The following is a 12,293-nucleotide window of genomic DNA, read 5'->3' as shown; positions in this document are numbered from 1 at the left end:
TGCAATGCTAGGCGCCAAGTACACGCCCAGCGAGGCGAGGGCAGACAGCTACAGACAACCTTAAGAGCTTGAGAAAGTCAGTCCATGCCGACGGGGCCAACGCAAATGGTCGAAATCTTCTTCCTCATTTCCATCAGGGATAAAATAAAAAACTCGCTTCGTGCATCGCTCAATCAAATCAAACCCAGAATCCACCTTGGGCTCGCCATTAGAAATTATCCGCCACAGCACAACACGACAACGGACACGACCTACATGCCCCCCGACCGTCTGGCCCTGCACGGAACCGACCATTGCCAATTGACCCGAAAACGCCGGTACGAGTCCAAACACCCGCGGCTGTCCCATGCAAACCGAAAAACACACAAGAGGAGAAGAAACAAAGGTAGTAGTACCAGACTGGCAAATGCAAACTTCCTCCCCCGCCCACCCGCGTCTCCGCCGGCGGGCAGAGGCATCCCGGGCGACGCCCCGCCCCGCTGTGTAAGGTATGTGCTCTCGACCTGACTCAGTCCTCACCGCAGCTGCTGTGGTGCGACACGAAGGTGTATGTACCGCCTTGCCCCGACCGACCGACGTGCGGCTGGTACTACAGCAGAGCAAAGCCCGCGAAGAAGCCCGCCATGACCACCACCAGGCCGTACGCCTGCCCGACCTGGAGCGCCACGCCGGCGCCCTTCTTGTCACCGCTCGCGCTGCCAGTGCTGCCCGGCGCGGTGAAGATGGCGTTGGCATTGGTCGTCGTGGCCGTGGGCGTCGCCGTCGAGGCCGTCGACGTGTACTTCTTGGGATCGGTGGCACCGCAGGGGTGTTTCTCGCGGCACGCCGCGGAGCACTTGTTGTCGCCGCCACAGCCCTTGACGCACTGGTTGCCCCATTCCTGGCAGACAAAGTAGGGCAGTGTCAGGGTGTACTCGGACACGTTGGGCCGCTGGTTGTTACCGCACAGGCAGCCATACGTGAGTGTCTTCTGCAATGGGTGTTAGCGAGGGAGCCTGGCCGCAAAGACGCTCTCGTTTTGGCAGCACGGGGGGGCACGCACGGGGTCGCAGGTGTTGATGAGTGTCGTCTGGGGCTGCATCTGCTGGCAGATGATGGGGCAAGTGTTCTTCTCGTTTGCGCACCAGGCCTCTGGTTTTGGCCGTCAGTCTCGTCCTCAACAGCTCAAGGGCTTGCTGGAGAAGCTTACGTCGGGTGCCCAGCGGCACGCTATCCGGGTCGATGCTGTAGTCGGCCTGTGCCACGGCGGCAAGGGTGGCCACGACGGCCAGGACGCCCGAACGGAGAAAGTGCATCGTGAACGGCCGTAAGCGGAAGAGGAGCTCCGGGGATTTCGTGAATAGAATGGTGCTGAGATCAAGCTAGGCTTCACTTCGCTGTCAGTGTCCAATGCTCACTGGGGCATCGCCGGGGAGGCCGCTGCTTGTCGAGGGGGGCGGGCGTTTGGGGCTGATGCTCACAGGTAGACGAGGGAAGCGAGCGAGCAGAAGCGACAGCACAATGCCGGGCTTATGGGGTAGCGAGCGTTCAACAGCCACCGGCAGCAGCCAGACAACACCAGGATGCAACGAGAGGCAGGCAGGCAGACGAGACAGAAAGACAGAGACGGGACGGGGGGGAGAAGAGAAGCTTGTGCAAAAGCAAGCCGGCATGGCATGGGCCGGTACTTGTACTGTAGTAGGAGTAGCTCCCCCATGTCCCATGGCCGCCGACACGCCTCCAGCACCAAACGGCCGGGGCGTCTGAAACCCCAATCCGGACCCCTGCCCTTGGCTTGGCTCGATACCTGGGCTGGCAGCTCCATCAGAGGCGTAGTAGGTACGAAGTACAGTACGTTAGTAGGCACTCACTACGACGAGTGCGTACGCACATACATGCCGTAACACACAGCTCAACAGCCCATCTCGCTACGTCCAAGCCCAAAATTATCCACTCGGTGGCGGGCGGTGGCCAAAGAGTCGGGGTGTGCGTGTGGGGAGGGTCAGCGACGCGGACACTTGCTCGGCCTGGGCTCTCATGCGGCCTCTGCGCGCCCAGACCCTCTCTCCTCCAGGGGGGGGCGAGCGACAGAGAGAAAGGAGACGGACGAGAGACGACACCACCACGCCGGCGGGCGCGGGATGGAATGGAACAAAAATGCAACAGCGAGCGGTCATGTCCCCCCGAATACGTGCAAAAGTGACGGGAAGACGGGCGTGGACAATGGACAAACGAGCGGTCCAGCCGTTGGGGGCCTCCCTCCCGTCGTCCCATTGATGCACGGGCAAGAAAAAAAAGTTATATCGCCCAGGTATGTAATTGCTTGTTGCTGGAGGGTTGTCATGGTTGTGCGTCCCTGTCTCAGATGCCAAGCTCCCACGACGGACAGCCACAATAAGTGACACCGTTGGGTTCCAGGGCCACGGGTGGGGGAGGCTCAGTGAGCTGCCAGACGCTAGAAGAAGAATGGGACAGCTCCAGGGCCCACAGAGGCATGGATTGAATCAGTCCAAGCAGCGCCGCCGCGGCGAATTCGGCGCACGTTGTCCGCTGGCGTCGTCGACTGGAGGCTACTGCCCCAGCTCCATCCCAGCTAGGAGCTTGAGCTGTACCTTAGTAGAGGTGGCCCAGAGCCGCCCCGGCACCGGATGCCAACAAAGGCATCGTCCGCGTTGGAGATAGATGACGGGTTCCCTGGTCGCCCAGACGGCTTCGTCCATGAGCATTTCTCCCGCTGATCCGAATCTTCATTGAAACCTCCCCCGGTGCCACCTACCGCAAGCGGGACCAGCGCGGCGCGGGGCCGCCCATCCTTTCGTATTTGCCTTCATTGTTGCATCCGCGATCCAATTGCTACCTACGGCCATGCACAACCACCACCCACCCATATGGAGTGGGAAATGAGGCGCCCGCGGCAGTGTCGTCAGAAGCACGGAGGGTCCCCCATCCAACGTCCACCGCCACAAGCTAATGCTGTAGCTGCAGCGAGGGGCCCCAATACCGGAGCTCTCACGAACATCGACTTCGTAAATCGGATGCACCCATTCCAGGTGTTTGTTGCCAAGAGGACTAGACCGCCCAGACACTATTAGTGCACGATTACAGACTAACCACCAACCGCTGACCGCATGAGCATCGTCAACCACCAGCGGCCAAGCCCACTCCCACCAGCCCCTCACTTTCCCCCTCTCGAGCTGCGAGCAACCATTCGAACAGGGCCAGCAGTAAGTGAGGGGGGTGCGATGCGCGCGGCGCCACGGCCAGGCCGCCCGTCGAACACGAGAAACTGCGCAGGGCCAGGGGGAGGGACACCCCAGCGAGCGAGCACCGCGGGAGGGGGCTGGCAGGCGGAGGGCAATATGCTCGAAGGCAAACGGCCAGGAGCAGATAACGGTGCCGTCCACCCGGGGACGGGCTTGGTTCGCCCAAGGGGGCTGCTCGATAAAGTGGTGCTACGGCAGCCTTGGAATTCTTTCTTTCGAGCGGAACCGGCAGCCACTCCAAGCTCGTGTCGTCGGCGCATATTTGACTGCGAGATGCTACGTATGAGTATTCATGGTGGATGTCTCTTGACGTGGGGGGCCCCAAGTGGCGTGGGCCGGATGCGAAAAGCGGCTGTCAGATGCATGACACCGCCCCCGCTGCATAGTATAGCTGCAGAATCGCCGCCGCACCATGGCGGCGGGGTGGCCTCGGGTTCGGGACTGCTTGTGATGGCGAGAGGAGCATGGATGCTGCCGTCCCGCCACCGGCGTCGAAGGACAAAGCCCCGGGGCTGCACGACTACAAGTCCAAGTCCAGTAGTACTATACTACTACTACGACGAGAGCTCGCATGTCCACCCGCTGCGTGCCGTTATCCGCGCCCCTATCAAGTCAACGGCGGACGGGGCGGACGACGGACGGGGCAACGGACGGGGCACGCCGGGCCACTACGTCCGGGTCTGGGTCTGGGCTCGGCATGTAGTAACGTTAGTAGTAGTACTAAGATGGGCGGGCTTCCAACACGAGCTCCGCAAGCGAGCCAAGACCGGAGGCGAAGCTGCGAGCGATGTGGCCGCCGGGGAGGGGGGGGCGAGACGAGAGTCGGGTGCAGCAGGAAACAAATGCGGAGGACGGGTTTCTTCAAAAACCCGGTACGTCGGACCGCGCCGCTCAATGTGACCCAGCGACGAAGAGAAGTCGTACAGACAGCACAGCATTCTCTCGCCCGTTTCCCCAGTTTATACGCTCGGCTCCACGCCACGACGCCCGTCTTGCATCATGCTCCACCGCCCCAAAAGACAGACGAGACAAGACACAGGTGGGTGTTTCACATGGCTGGCGCCTGGCACGGACGTCGCAGATGGACCAGATGAAAGGTGGTAGTAGTAGCAGTAGGTACTTTAACTTGGTAGCATGATATAACAATGGGAGCCCGCTGCCACCTGTCCGACAAAGGCTGCGTGACGACCGGGCCTTTGCCCTTTGTCGCACGCTTCGAACAGACACGTTGCGCGAGGCATGGCCTCCAGTGGGCAGCAGCGGCATCAGGTCCCCCGTCGAGACCACCCCGTGACGTTCAATCGCTGGCATGTCTCGCACACGGCGAATGCAGGTCGCGCCCTGACGGTGTTCGCTGTCTCTCGCGCCCGGCGTCGTCAGAGGGCTGTGCTCGGGGCCACGATGCGGCTCGTTGCGGAGGCAGGTTGTGCGTTTTCGCTGCCCTGCCGTCGAGGTCGAGGCTCGGTGCGTTCACCTCGCTTCCCATGGCGGCGGCGGCAAAAGAGGTGGGAGGGATGTTGCAAACTCCAGAGGTTTGCTAGAGGGTTCCCAGAGGACATGAGGTGCCGTCGGGTCCATTGGACCATTCCATAGCAGTGGTCTCCATGGCATCGGATTGGTGGAGCCGGGCAACGCCTGGCGCCCGTTCTGGCACCCGAGCTTCACGCCTAGAGAGGTGCCATCCAAGCCTGCGCTGATGTACGGGGACGCTGCTGGCTCCCCATCCCGCCATGCCATCCATGACGACGTTCATGTTGGATGACATCCAATTCGCACGCACCCGCGCAAGCTGCATCTCCCACATCGCGCGCTCAAACCACATCCTCACGCAGCATTTGCTATCGCCCACGGCGGGCCCGCACAACAAAGCACCGCACGAACAGCCCTTGCGTCGTCGTCGCCTGCGGCACGGCACGACGCCCGCAGGATTTTTGCGCGCGCGCGACGCCCGCGCGACACCAACCCTCCCCTCCCTTTCGACCTCGCGCAGAAACAGGACCGCCAGCAGAGCTTTTCCCGACGCAGCGAGACACACATGAGCGGCGCCCCTCGCATGGCCGGATGGCGTCGGCGGTAGACACGGATGCGCGACGAGCGCCCGGCGGCAGCGACCGCGACGCCGAGACACCGGCCACCTCCGCCAGCGACGCACCGCCAGCACCGGGCGGCCAGCTCACCACCGGCACCACCGGCAGCGGCGGCGGCCATGGCAACGACGGCAATGACTGCCACGACGACGACGAAGACAATGGGCACGTTTCGACATCGATGATGTCGCCGGCGTCGGCCACGTCGCCGCCGTACTGGCTCAACTCAAGCATCCACCAGCACCAGCGGAGCGTCTCGAGCCTGTCGGCCGACTCGCTGCCCGCCGGCGCCATCACGTTGCGCGACAACGACACGAGCGAGCACAACGACCGCAACGACGCCTGCTGGGCCAAGAGCGTCGAGATTGTCGACTATACCGTCGTCAACGGCAGCGCGACCAACATTGGCGCCTTTGTCGTGTGGATCGTGCGCGTCGAGACGCTCAACGTGGGTGTTCCCCTCCATATCTCCGGATCCGCTGTGCCGCCCCCTTGTTTTGTTTCCCCCCCCCCCCCAACTCATGCCTAGGGACTCTCCCCCGGCCGGCGGGGCGGATGTGCTTTTGCTAACTCGGCGGGCGTGCGGGACAGGGCAGCTACATGAACATACGGAAGCGCTACTCCGAGTTTGACGACCTGCGCCGGCGGCTCATGCAGTCGTTCCCGGGCTTCGGCGCCGCGGTGCCGGAGCTGCCGCCCAAGAGCGTCATCTCCAAGTTCCGGCCCAAGTTTCTCGAAAAGCGGCGGGCGGGCCTGCAGTATTTCCTCAAGTGCGTCTCGCTGCCCCTCAACGTAAAAGTACCTACCTGCGTACGCGGCGTGCGTGCGTGCGTGCGTGCGTGCTGCAGGTGTGCCGTGGCGGTGCTGACCTTGCCCGATATAGTTGCATTATGTTGAACCCTGAGTTTTCGGGCTCGCCGGTCCTCAAAGAGTTTTTGTTTTCATGAGGCCGAGCAGCCTCCCATACGTTCTATTCTTCTCTTGGATATATTTCGGTCGGGCACTGTTGTTTGTGGTTACTTGCGGCGCTTCGCATGACGCGAGATAAGCACGCCAGACGGGCTCCAGAAGCGAGGTCGTTGTCTCGGGTCGCCCCGACACCGCTTCCTGTAATTACCTACTATACTGCTAGCTCCATTACGTACTTACTTATGGGGGAGCATGGCGACGGAGGGCCAAGTCTGCCTTGCGGACGCGCCGCCACGGATAGTCATGGATGATATACATGATGCATCGCTACGCGGCGCGGCGCGGCGCAACCAGTTGTCGACTGTGCTGAGCCCGCCGATCCCGCGACTATGGGTGCGCCATCGTTGTGGCTTGGATCGGGCTGGATCTGGATCCCGGGCATGTTCCGGGTCCCCGTCTGCCGAGCCGGACTCGCGCATCCTGCTGCTCCGCCTCGTCAGGCTGCCTCGTCCTTGTTCCCCGGTCCGCCGACGCCGCCTTTGCGTCCCGCGCGGGACGTTGCTGCTTCGGCCGTTTGGTTCGGATCTGTGGAAGCCCTTCTTCCCCCCACCTCCCCCAACGTTCAGGTTCTTCACATGGCTTAGGTAGGGCCCGTTGCTGCGTCGCTGCTGAGCCCTGCGTAGCTAGAAGATTGCGCGAGGTTGCAGCTGGCCGAATGACCGAGCTTTCTCGTCTCTCGGATTCGAATACGCGTTCATGGTGCAGTTCCCTACCCTTCCTGGCCTTGACCTTCCCATTCATAACGGACTGACGGGAACCCGCCACCGTCCACGGTCCCGCCTTCCTGTGTAACAATGATTGACGGCCGCCGCCGCGACCTCTGCTATTCTTGCCCGCCCATTCCGCATCCCGACGTCAACGGCTCCGTTACCCCCCCCCCAATAATAGCGACGAGCGCCGGCTTGCCTGCCGCCGGCCGCGCCGACTTCAACACCTACCTAGGTATCGATGCCTCACGATTTGCCAACTTACCTCACCACCATCCACTGTGTCGCTATCCAAAACACAGCAAAGAAAAGGACCCGGAAACAGGGCATTCGCATCGCACCCTCCCAACTCCATCACCGCGCGAGCCTTGCCAAGTCAGGATCCCAACCAGTGGCGGCCCATGCTCATTCAGCGGCATTCAGCCTTGAAATTCGCACCGGATCAGCACAAACCCCCGCCGCCCACCCACGCTGCTGCAGGCCGAGCCCCGCCGACGATAGGGTGACAGACGATAGCTCCGTCCGGCAACTGGGCGGCATAATAAAACGGCCTCCCCGCCCGGCCGGCCTAGACCATCATGTCACTGTCCGCCGACAGTGACCACCACCTCTACCGCAGAGAACGGCGACGCAGCAGCTGTAGCAGCGTCGTTGACGAGCGCCCCGTCGAGACCGTCCCCAAAACAAAGGAATACATGGACTCGCTCGTGCCGCCGGACAAGGACCAGTTTGAGCACATCGCTCACGTCCAGGCCGAGAAGGAGAGCGAGGCCAAGCGCCGCGCCCGGGAGCAGCGTCGCAGCGCATCTCTCTCCGTCTCGTCCACCGGAAATGGGCCTTCCAGGGACGAGCGTGATGCCGCCGCCGCGCGCGTCATTCAGAAGACGTTTCGCGGCTACCGCGCGCGGAGGGAAATGCAGGGCTACAGCCTCGACGCCACCACCCGCTGGGTGACGGCCATCCGCGAGGCCCAGTTCCGCCAGTCCACCAAGCCGCGCGCCCGCCTCGGCGCCAGCGAGACGGCCGGCAGCGAGGTGCTCGCGCTCGAGGACCCCGTCGACACGCGCCCGTCGAGCGCCCGCACGAACTGGAAGAAGGCGAGCCTGGTCGCCCGCCGCGCCGGGCACGACGACGTCGACAGCGACACGTCCTCAGACAGCGGCGACGGCGCCGACATGACGCCCGAGGAAAAGGCCGCGGCGAGGAGGAAGCGCGAGAGGGCCGTGGCTGAGCGCAAGCAGGCGGCGCGCATGATGGGCCTGCAGTACTTTCTCGAAATGGTCGACTCCAAGCATCGCTACGGCAGCAACCTGCGCATGTACCACGAGGAGTGGAAGAAGTCGGACACCAACGAGAACTTCTTCTACTGGCTCGACTACGGCGGCGGCAAGCACATCGAGCTCGACACGTGCCCGCGCGACCGCCTGGAGCGCGAGCAGGTCCGCTACCTGTCGCGCGAGGAGCGGCAGTACTACCTCGTGCGCGTCGACGGCGAGGGCCGCCTGTGCTGGGCCAAGACGGGCGCGCGCATCGACACGACGGAGCAGTACAGGGACAGCATCCACGGCATCGTCCCGGTCGATGACGACACCACCCCGGCCTTCAACCCGTCGGCGCACGCGTCGGCGCACCCCGTCGACGAGGACGGCGGCGGCAGCGACACGAGCTCCGTTTCGTCGGCCGAGTCGCGCCGTGAAGCCGACCGCGCGGCCAAGTATGCCGACACCGACCCGGACGACGCGCACGGCATCAAGAAGGTGACGCACATTTCGGCGTCGACCATCTTCAACAAGCTGCTGCGCAAGTCGGTGCGCAAGAACACGTGGATCTTCGTCGCCGACACGTCGTTCCGGCTGTACGTGGGCATCAAGGACTCGGGCGCCTTCCAGCACTCGTCGTTCCTGCAGGGCAGCCGCATCTCGGCCGCGGGGCTCATCAAGATCAAGAACGGGCGGCTGTCGTCGCTGTCGCCGCTGAGCGGGCACTACCGGCCGCCGGCGTCCAACTTCCGCGCCTTTGTGCGCAATCTCAAGGACGAGGGCGCCGACATGAGCCACGTGTCCATCTCCAAGTCGTACACGGTGCTGGTCGGGCTGGAGACGTACGTCAAGACGCGCCGCAAGGGCAAGGACTTCTTGGACAAGCTGGTGCGCCGGCGCGACAAGATGGTGGCGCCCGAAGAGTTCCGCCGCAAGCAGGAGGAGGGCAAGGACAAGAGCGAGAGCGCCGAGAAGGAGCGCCGCGTCCTCGAGCGGGAGAGGCAGGCGGAGGAGGCGGCGCGGGCGGAGGCGAGCACCGGGGACAGGGTCGTGGAGAAGCTGAAGAGCATACCGACGCACGTGCGGAGTTGAGGAGGGAGGAGCAGCAGCCTGGGCGGTACCTATATGATGAGCGGCGTTTTTGTTTGTTTGTCTGTGAGAGGAGGGACAGACAGAGTATACCCCGGCGGTTTGCATGACTTGTCACATCAATATCTTACACTGGTTACACCAATTTACGGAGCATGCCGTCGTGCATGACCGGTGAGATGCCGTCCAAGGGTGACGGAGAAGACGGCGCCTCGAACAACAGTGAAAGAAGTACTCAGTTCGTACACGATATTTTCAGTCCACATCAGTTCACCAACGCAATAGGCCGCATCAAACAAACAGTGAGCCCATTCTTGATGCAGGGTAAGCTGCAATTCATACAAAATTGGAGTGAATGTCTGTGCCCGCGGAGAGGAGGAGCATGGATCCACAACAAAAGAAACTGACAGGAACGCGCGACGCTGGCGCCACCGCCCATTGAGCTCAAGAAGGCACCCGACTCCAGCTACCTGAGGCGTACGCGTGAGGGGGGCCCAGGGGGGTGAGCGGGCAACACTAGGTGCGCGCGCACTGTAGCGGCGAGGAAAAAAAAAACACACACTGCAGTCCTGGCGCTGTCCAAGCGCTGTCCAGCTGCCCTTTTAGGGGCTCCCTCGCGGCAGGCACCGCCGTCAGACGCGCTGGATAGCTTCAACCTAACGCCCTGGCGTCGCACGGAAACCGCCAGTCTAGACAACTCGCATCTGCACCCCCTCAATCATCCCCCCCCCCGTCCGCCATCGACAAACTCGTCCGGGACGCGTCGCCTCCATCGCAGGAGCCATCTCGCGAGGCAGCGACAAGACCATGCGAGGCTTCTGCACCGTCGCCAATGGCCTCCGTCACTCGCTCCAACCGGCGAGCTGAAGGCCTCCCTCACCATGCCCATCCTGCCAGCGCCGTGGTCGCCGCAGCAGCCGCCGCTGCCGCTGCCGCAGGTGCTGGCGGCGGACCCCTCGCGCGCCCTGTGCCAGCGGCCGCCCTGTACCCTCACGACGGGCGACAAAAGCGCGGCCTCGAGGCGTCGGATCGCGACATGGACGCCTTCAGGGCTAAGAAGACGCGCATCGCCGTCGAGATCTTGTCCAAGCCGACGCCCAACGACGCCGCGCCCAGGGCCAGGCCCCCCCCTCCGATACCGCGACCGCCGCACCACCAGCTCCCGCACCCACAACAACATCAACATCAGCACCTGCACCGCCAGCACCACCAGCCGCAGCATCACCACCAACCTCACCGCCACGCCCACCAACAGCCCTTGCCGCCTCAAGTGGCCGCGACCAGACCTCCGCCGCAGGCCACGGCCGCGGACGCCGACCCAAACCTCACAAAGCACCAGGCCAAGGTGATCAATGGCATCAAGCACGAGCTGGACCGGCTGCACCCACAGCATCCCGTTCCGCCCAGGGAACAGGGCCGCAAGCTGCGATCCCAGGAGGCGACGCGCTTCAAAAGCGACCTGTCGGCCTATTTTCCTGACTATGACGAGGTCATCGGCAATGATCCCAAGGAGCAGCGTTCGTGCACTCTTCCAGGCTCAATTGTCCTTGCGTGGCGCCGCTTGCTGACCTTGCTGCAGACCTGCTGAACCCCGAGACGCCGGTTGTTGTTGTCGATTCGAACCCACGACGCGTTGCGCCGGAGCCACCTCGAGGGGCGCTGAAACAACCAGTTCTCCAGCTTAGCCAACCCGCTGTCGACTTCCCCGTCCGTGGGTACGGCGACTCGCTTTACAACGACGTGTTTGACTCGCAGCGAATCGACTTTCGGTTCCTGGAGACGCAGCAGACCAGCAAAAATCTCGAAGACCCGTTGCCCGACAGCGTATTCGAACCAATACACAAGCGTGCCGAGCGGCTGGAGCGGTCGATTCGCAACTCGGAAAAGGGGCGCGCCCAACATGAAAAGGACCAGATCATTCGGCTGCTCGAGGGCCTCCAGGGCCACGACTGGCTACGGGTCATGGGCGTGAGCGGCATAACGGAAACGAAGAAGAAGACTTTCGAGCCGGCGCGGGCCTACTTCATCAAGGGATGTCAGGCAATACTGGAAAAGTTCAAAAACTGGAGCTTGGAGGAGCGACGGCGGAAGCAAGAACGAGAGAGAGCATTGGCGGAGCAGGCGGCTGAGAGCAAGAGCGACGAGCAAGAGGACGAGGAGCCGAGCACCCACGATGACGAGGAGGATGAAGAGGACGAGGGGGGGAATGAAGACGAAGAAGCGGACGAGGACACGGTAATGCAAGGCACGGGCGACGACACCCGCGAAGGGTCGGAGGACGTGTCGACGTCACAGGACGACACCAGCGAGGCCTCGTCGCCCGCCAAGCAGCTCCGCCAGGAGGCAATGGCCAGATCGCGCATGGCCGCCGCTCTGAAACAGGCGCGATCCGCGAGACCGACGCCTCCCAAACCGCCAGAAACGCCTCGTGAATTCAAATCATTCTTCAGCAAGCGATATGAGCGCGAAAGCGCGCTCAACAAGAACCGGCGCACGGGCAGAAAAGTCATGGCATGGGGCCATCCGCTACCCGAGCTGCCGGAGGCTGACTTTGTCCTGCCCGAGGAGTACCGAGACTCGGAGACGCTCAAGGCGCGGGCGAGGAAGAAGCGGAGGGACAAGCGCGGCAGCAAGCCGTGATGTACTATCGAGGATAGAGCGTTATTATACCATTTGCTGGGGCATTTCCTCGCCTCTCGCGCGGGCAGCAGAAGGGTACGGATTCACTGACATGGCACGGGGTGCTGGCATGGCGTTTTGGGGGAGAGAATGATGGGAGTCTGGACCGGACACATTTGTACCGAGTAGGATCATCACTGGCTGGGGACACGCAAGTTAGGTTCGTGTCGTCCAAGCGGCTTCCAAGTAAGTATCCGCTTGGGACAGAAAGCTTCAATTCACTGCACGAGCAGTTTTTGGCGCAGACAGAATGTAGTGCGA

At 62.7% G+C, this 12,293-nt stretch overlaps 5 protein-coding genes across 5 annotated transcripts; 4 read left to right on the top strand and 1 right to left on the bottom strand.

The window, feature by feature from the left end:
- Positions 1–589: 589 nt before the first annotated feature.
- Positions 590–1,295, bottom strand: JDV02_008997 (uncharacterized protein; the record flags this gene model as incomplete). Its single annotated transcript, XM_047990634.1, has 3 exons — positions 590–970; positions 1,043–1,131; positions 1,190–1,295. The coding sequence occupies 3 exons, from the start codon at positions 1,293–1,295 to the stop codon at positions 590–592; spliced, it is 576 nt and encodes a 191-aa protein (XP_047846643.1).
- Positions 1,296–5,303: 4,008 nt separating this feature from the next.
- Positions 5,304–6,276, top strand: JDV02_008996 (uncharacterized protein; the record flags this gene model as incomplete). Its single annotated transcript, XM_047990633.1, has 3 exons — positions 5,304–5,777; positions 5,921–6,099; positions 6,213–6,276. 3 exons carry the CDS (start codon positions 5,304–5,306, stop codon positions 6,274–6,276), a joined length of 717 nt encoding a protein of 238 aa, XP_047846642.1.
- A 214-nt stretch (positions 6,277–6,490) lies between these two features.
- JDV02_008995 (uncharacterized protein) lies at positions 6,491–6,886 on the top strand (the record flags this gene model as incomplete). The annotated part of the gene is made up of 1 exon (XM_047990632.1): positions 6,491–6,886. The coding sequence occupies one exon, from the start codon at positions 6,491–6,493 to the stop codon at positions 6,884–6,886; it is 396 nt and encodes a 131-aa protein (XP_047846641.1).
- Positions 6,887–7,583: 697 nt separating this feature from the next.
- Positions 7,584–9,356, top strand: JDV02_008994 (uncharacterized protein; the record flags this gene model as incomplete). The annotated part of the gene is made up of 1 exon (XM_047990631.1): positions 7,584–9,356. One exon carries the CDS (start codon positions 7,584–7,586, stop codon positions 9,354–9,356), a length of 1,773 nt encoding a protein of 590 aa, XP_047846640.1.
- A 646-nt stretch (positions 9,357–10,002) lies between these two features.
- JDV02_008993 (uncharacterized protein) lies at positions 10,003–12,264 on the top strand. The gene is made up of 2 exons (XM_047990630.1): positions 10,003–10,870; positions 10,933–12,264. The coding sequence occupies exons 1-2, from the start codon at positions 10,186–10,188 to the stop codon at positions 11,991–11,993; spliced, it is 1,746 nt and encodes a 581-aa protein (XP_047846639.1). The 5' UTR covers positions 10,003–10,185; the 3' UTR covers positions 11,994–12,264.
- Positions 12,265–12,293: the final 29 nt, after the last annotated feature.

This window comes from Purpureocillium takamizusanense, chromosome 9, assembly GCF_022605165.1.
Source record: "Purpureocillium takamizusanense chromosome 9, complete sequence".
NCBI classification, from domain to species: domain Eukaryota; kingdom Fungi; phylum Ascomycota; class Sordariomycetes; order Hypocreales; family Ophiocordycipitaceae; genus Purpureocillium; species Purpureocillium takamizusanense.
Note: the sequence above shows the minus strand (reverse complement) of the source record. Positions and strands in the feature narration are given on the sequence as shown.

Bases quoted from the DNA above. Each gene is read 5' to 3' on its own strand.
- JDV02_008993 (XM_047990630.1), top strand. From the start codon at position 10,186: ATGGCCTCCGTCACTCGCTCCAACCGGCGAGCTGAAGGCCTCCCTCAC. The intron at 10,871-10,932 runs GTTCGTGCACTC...ACCTTGCTGCAG, and splicing joins CAATGATCCCAAGGAGCAGC to ACCTGCTGAACCCCGAGACG.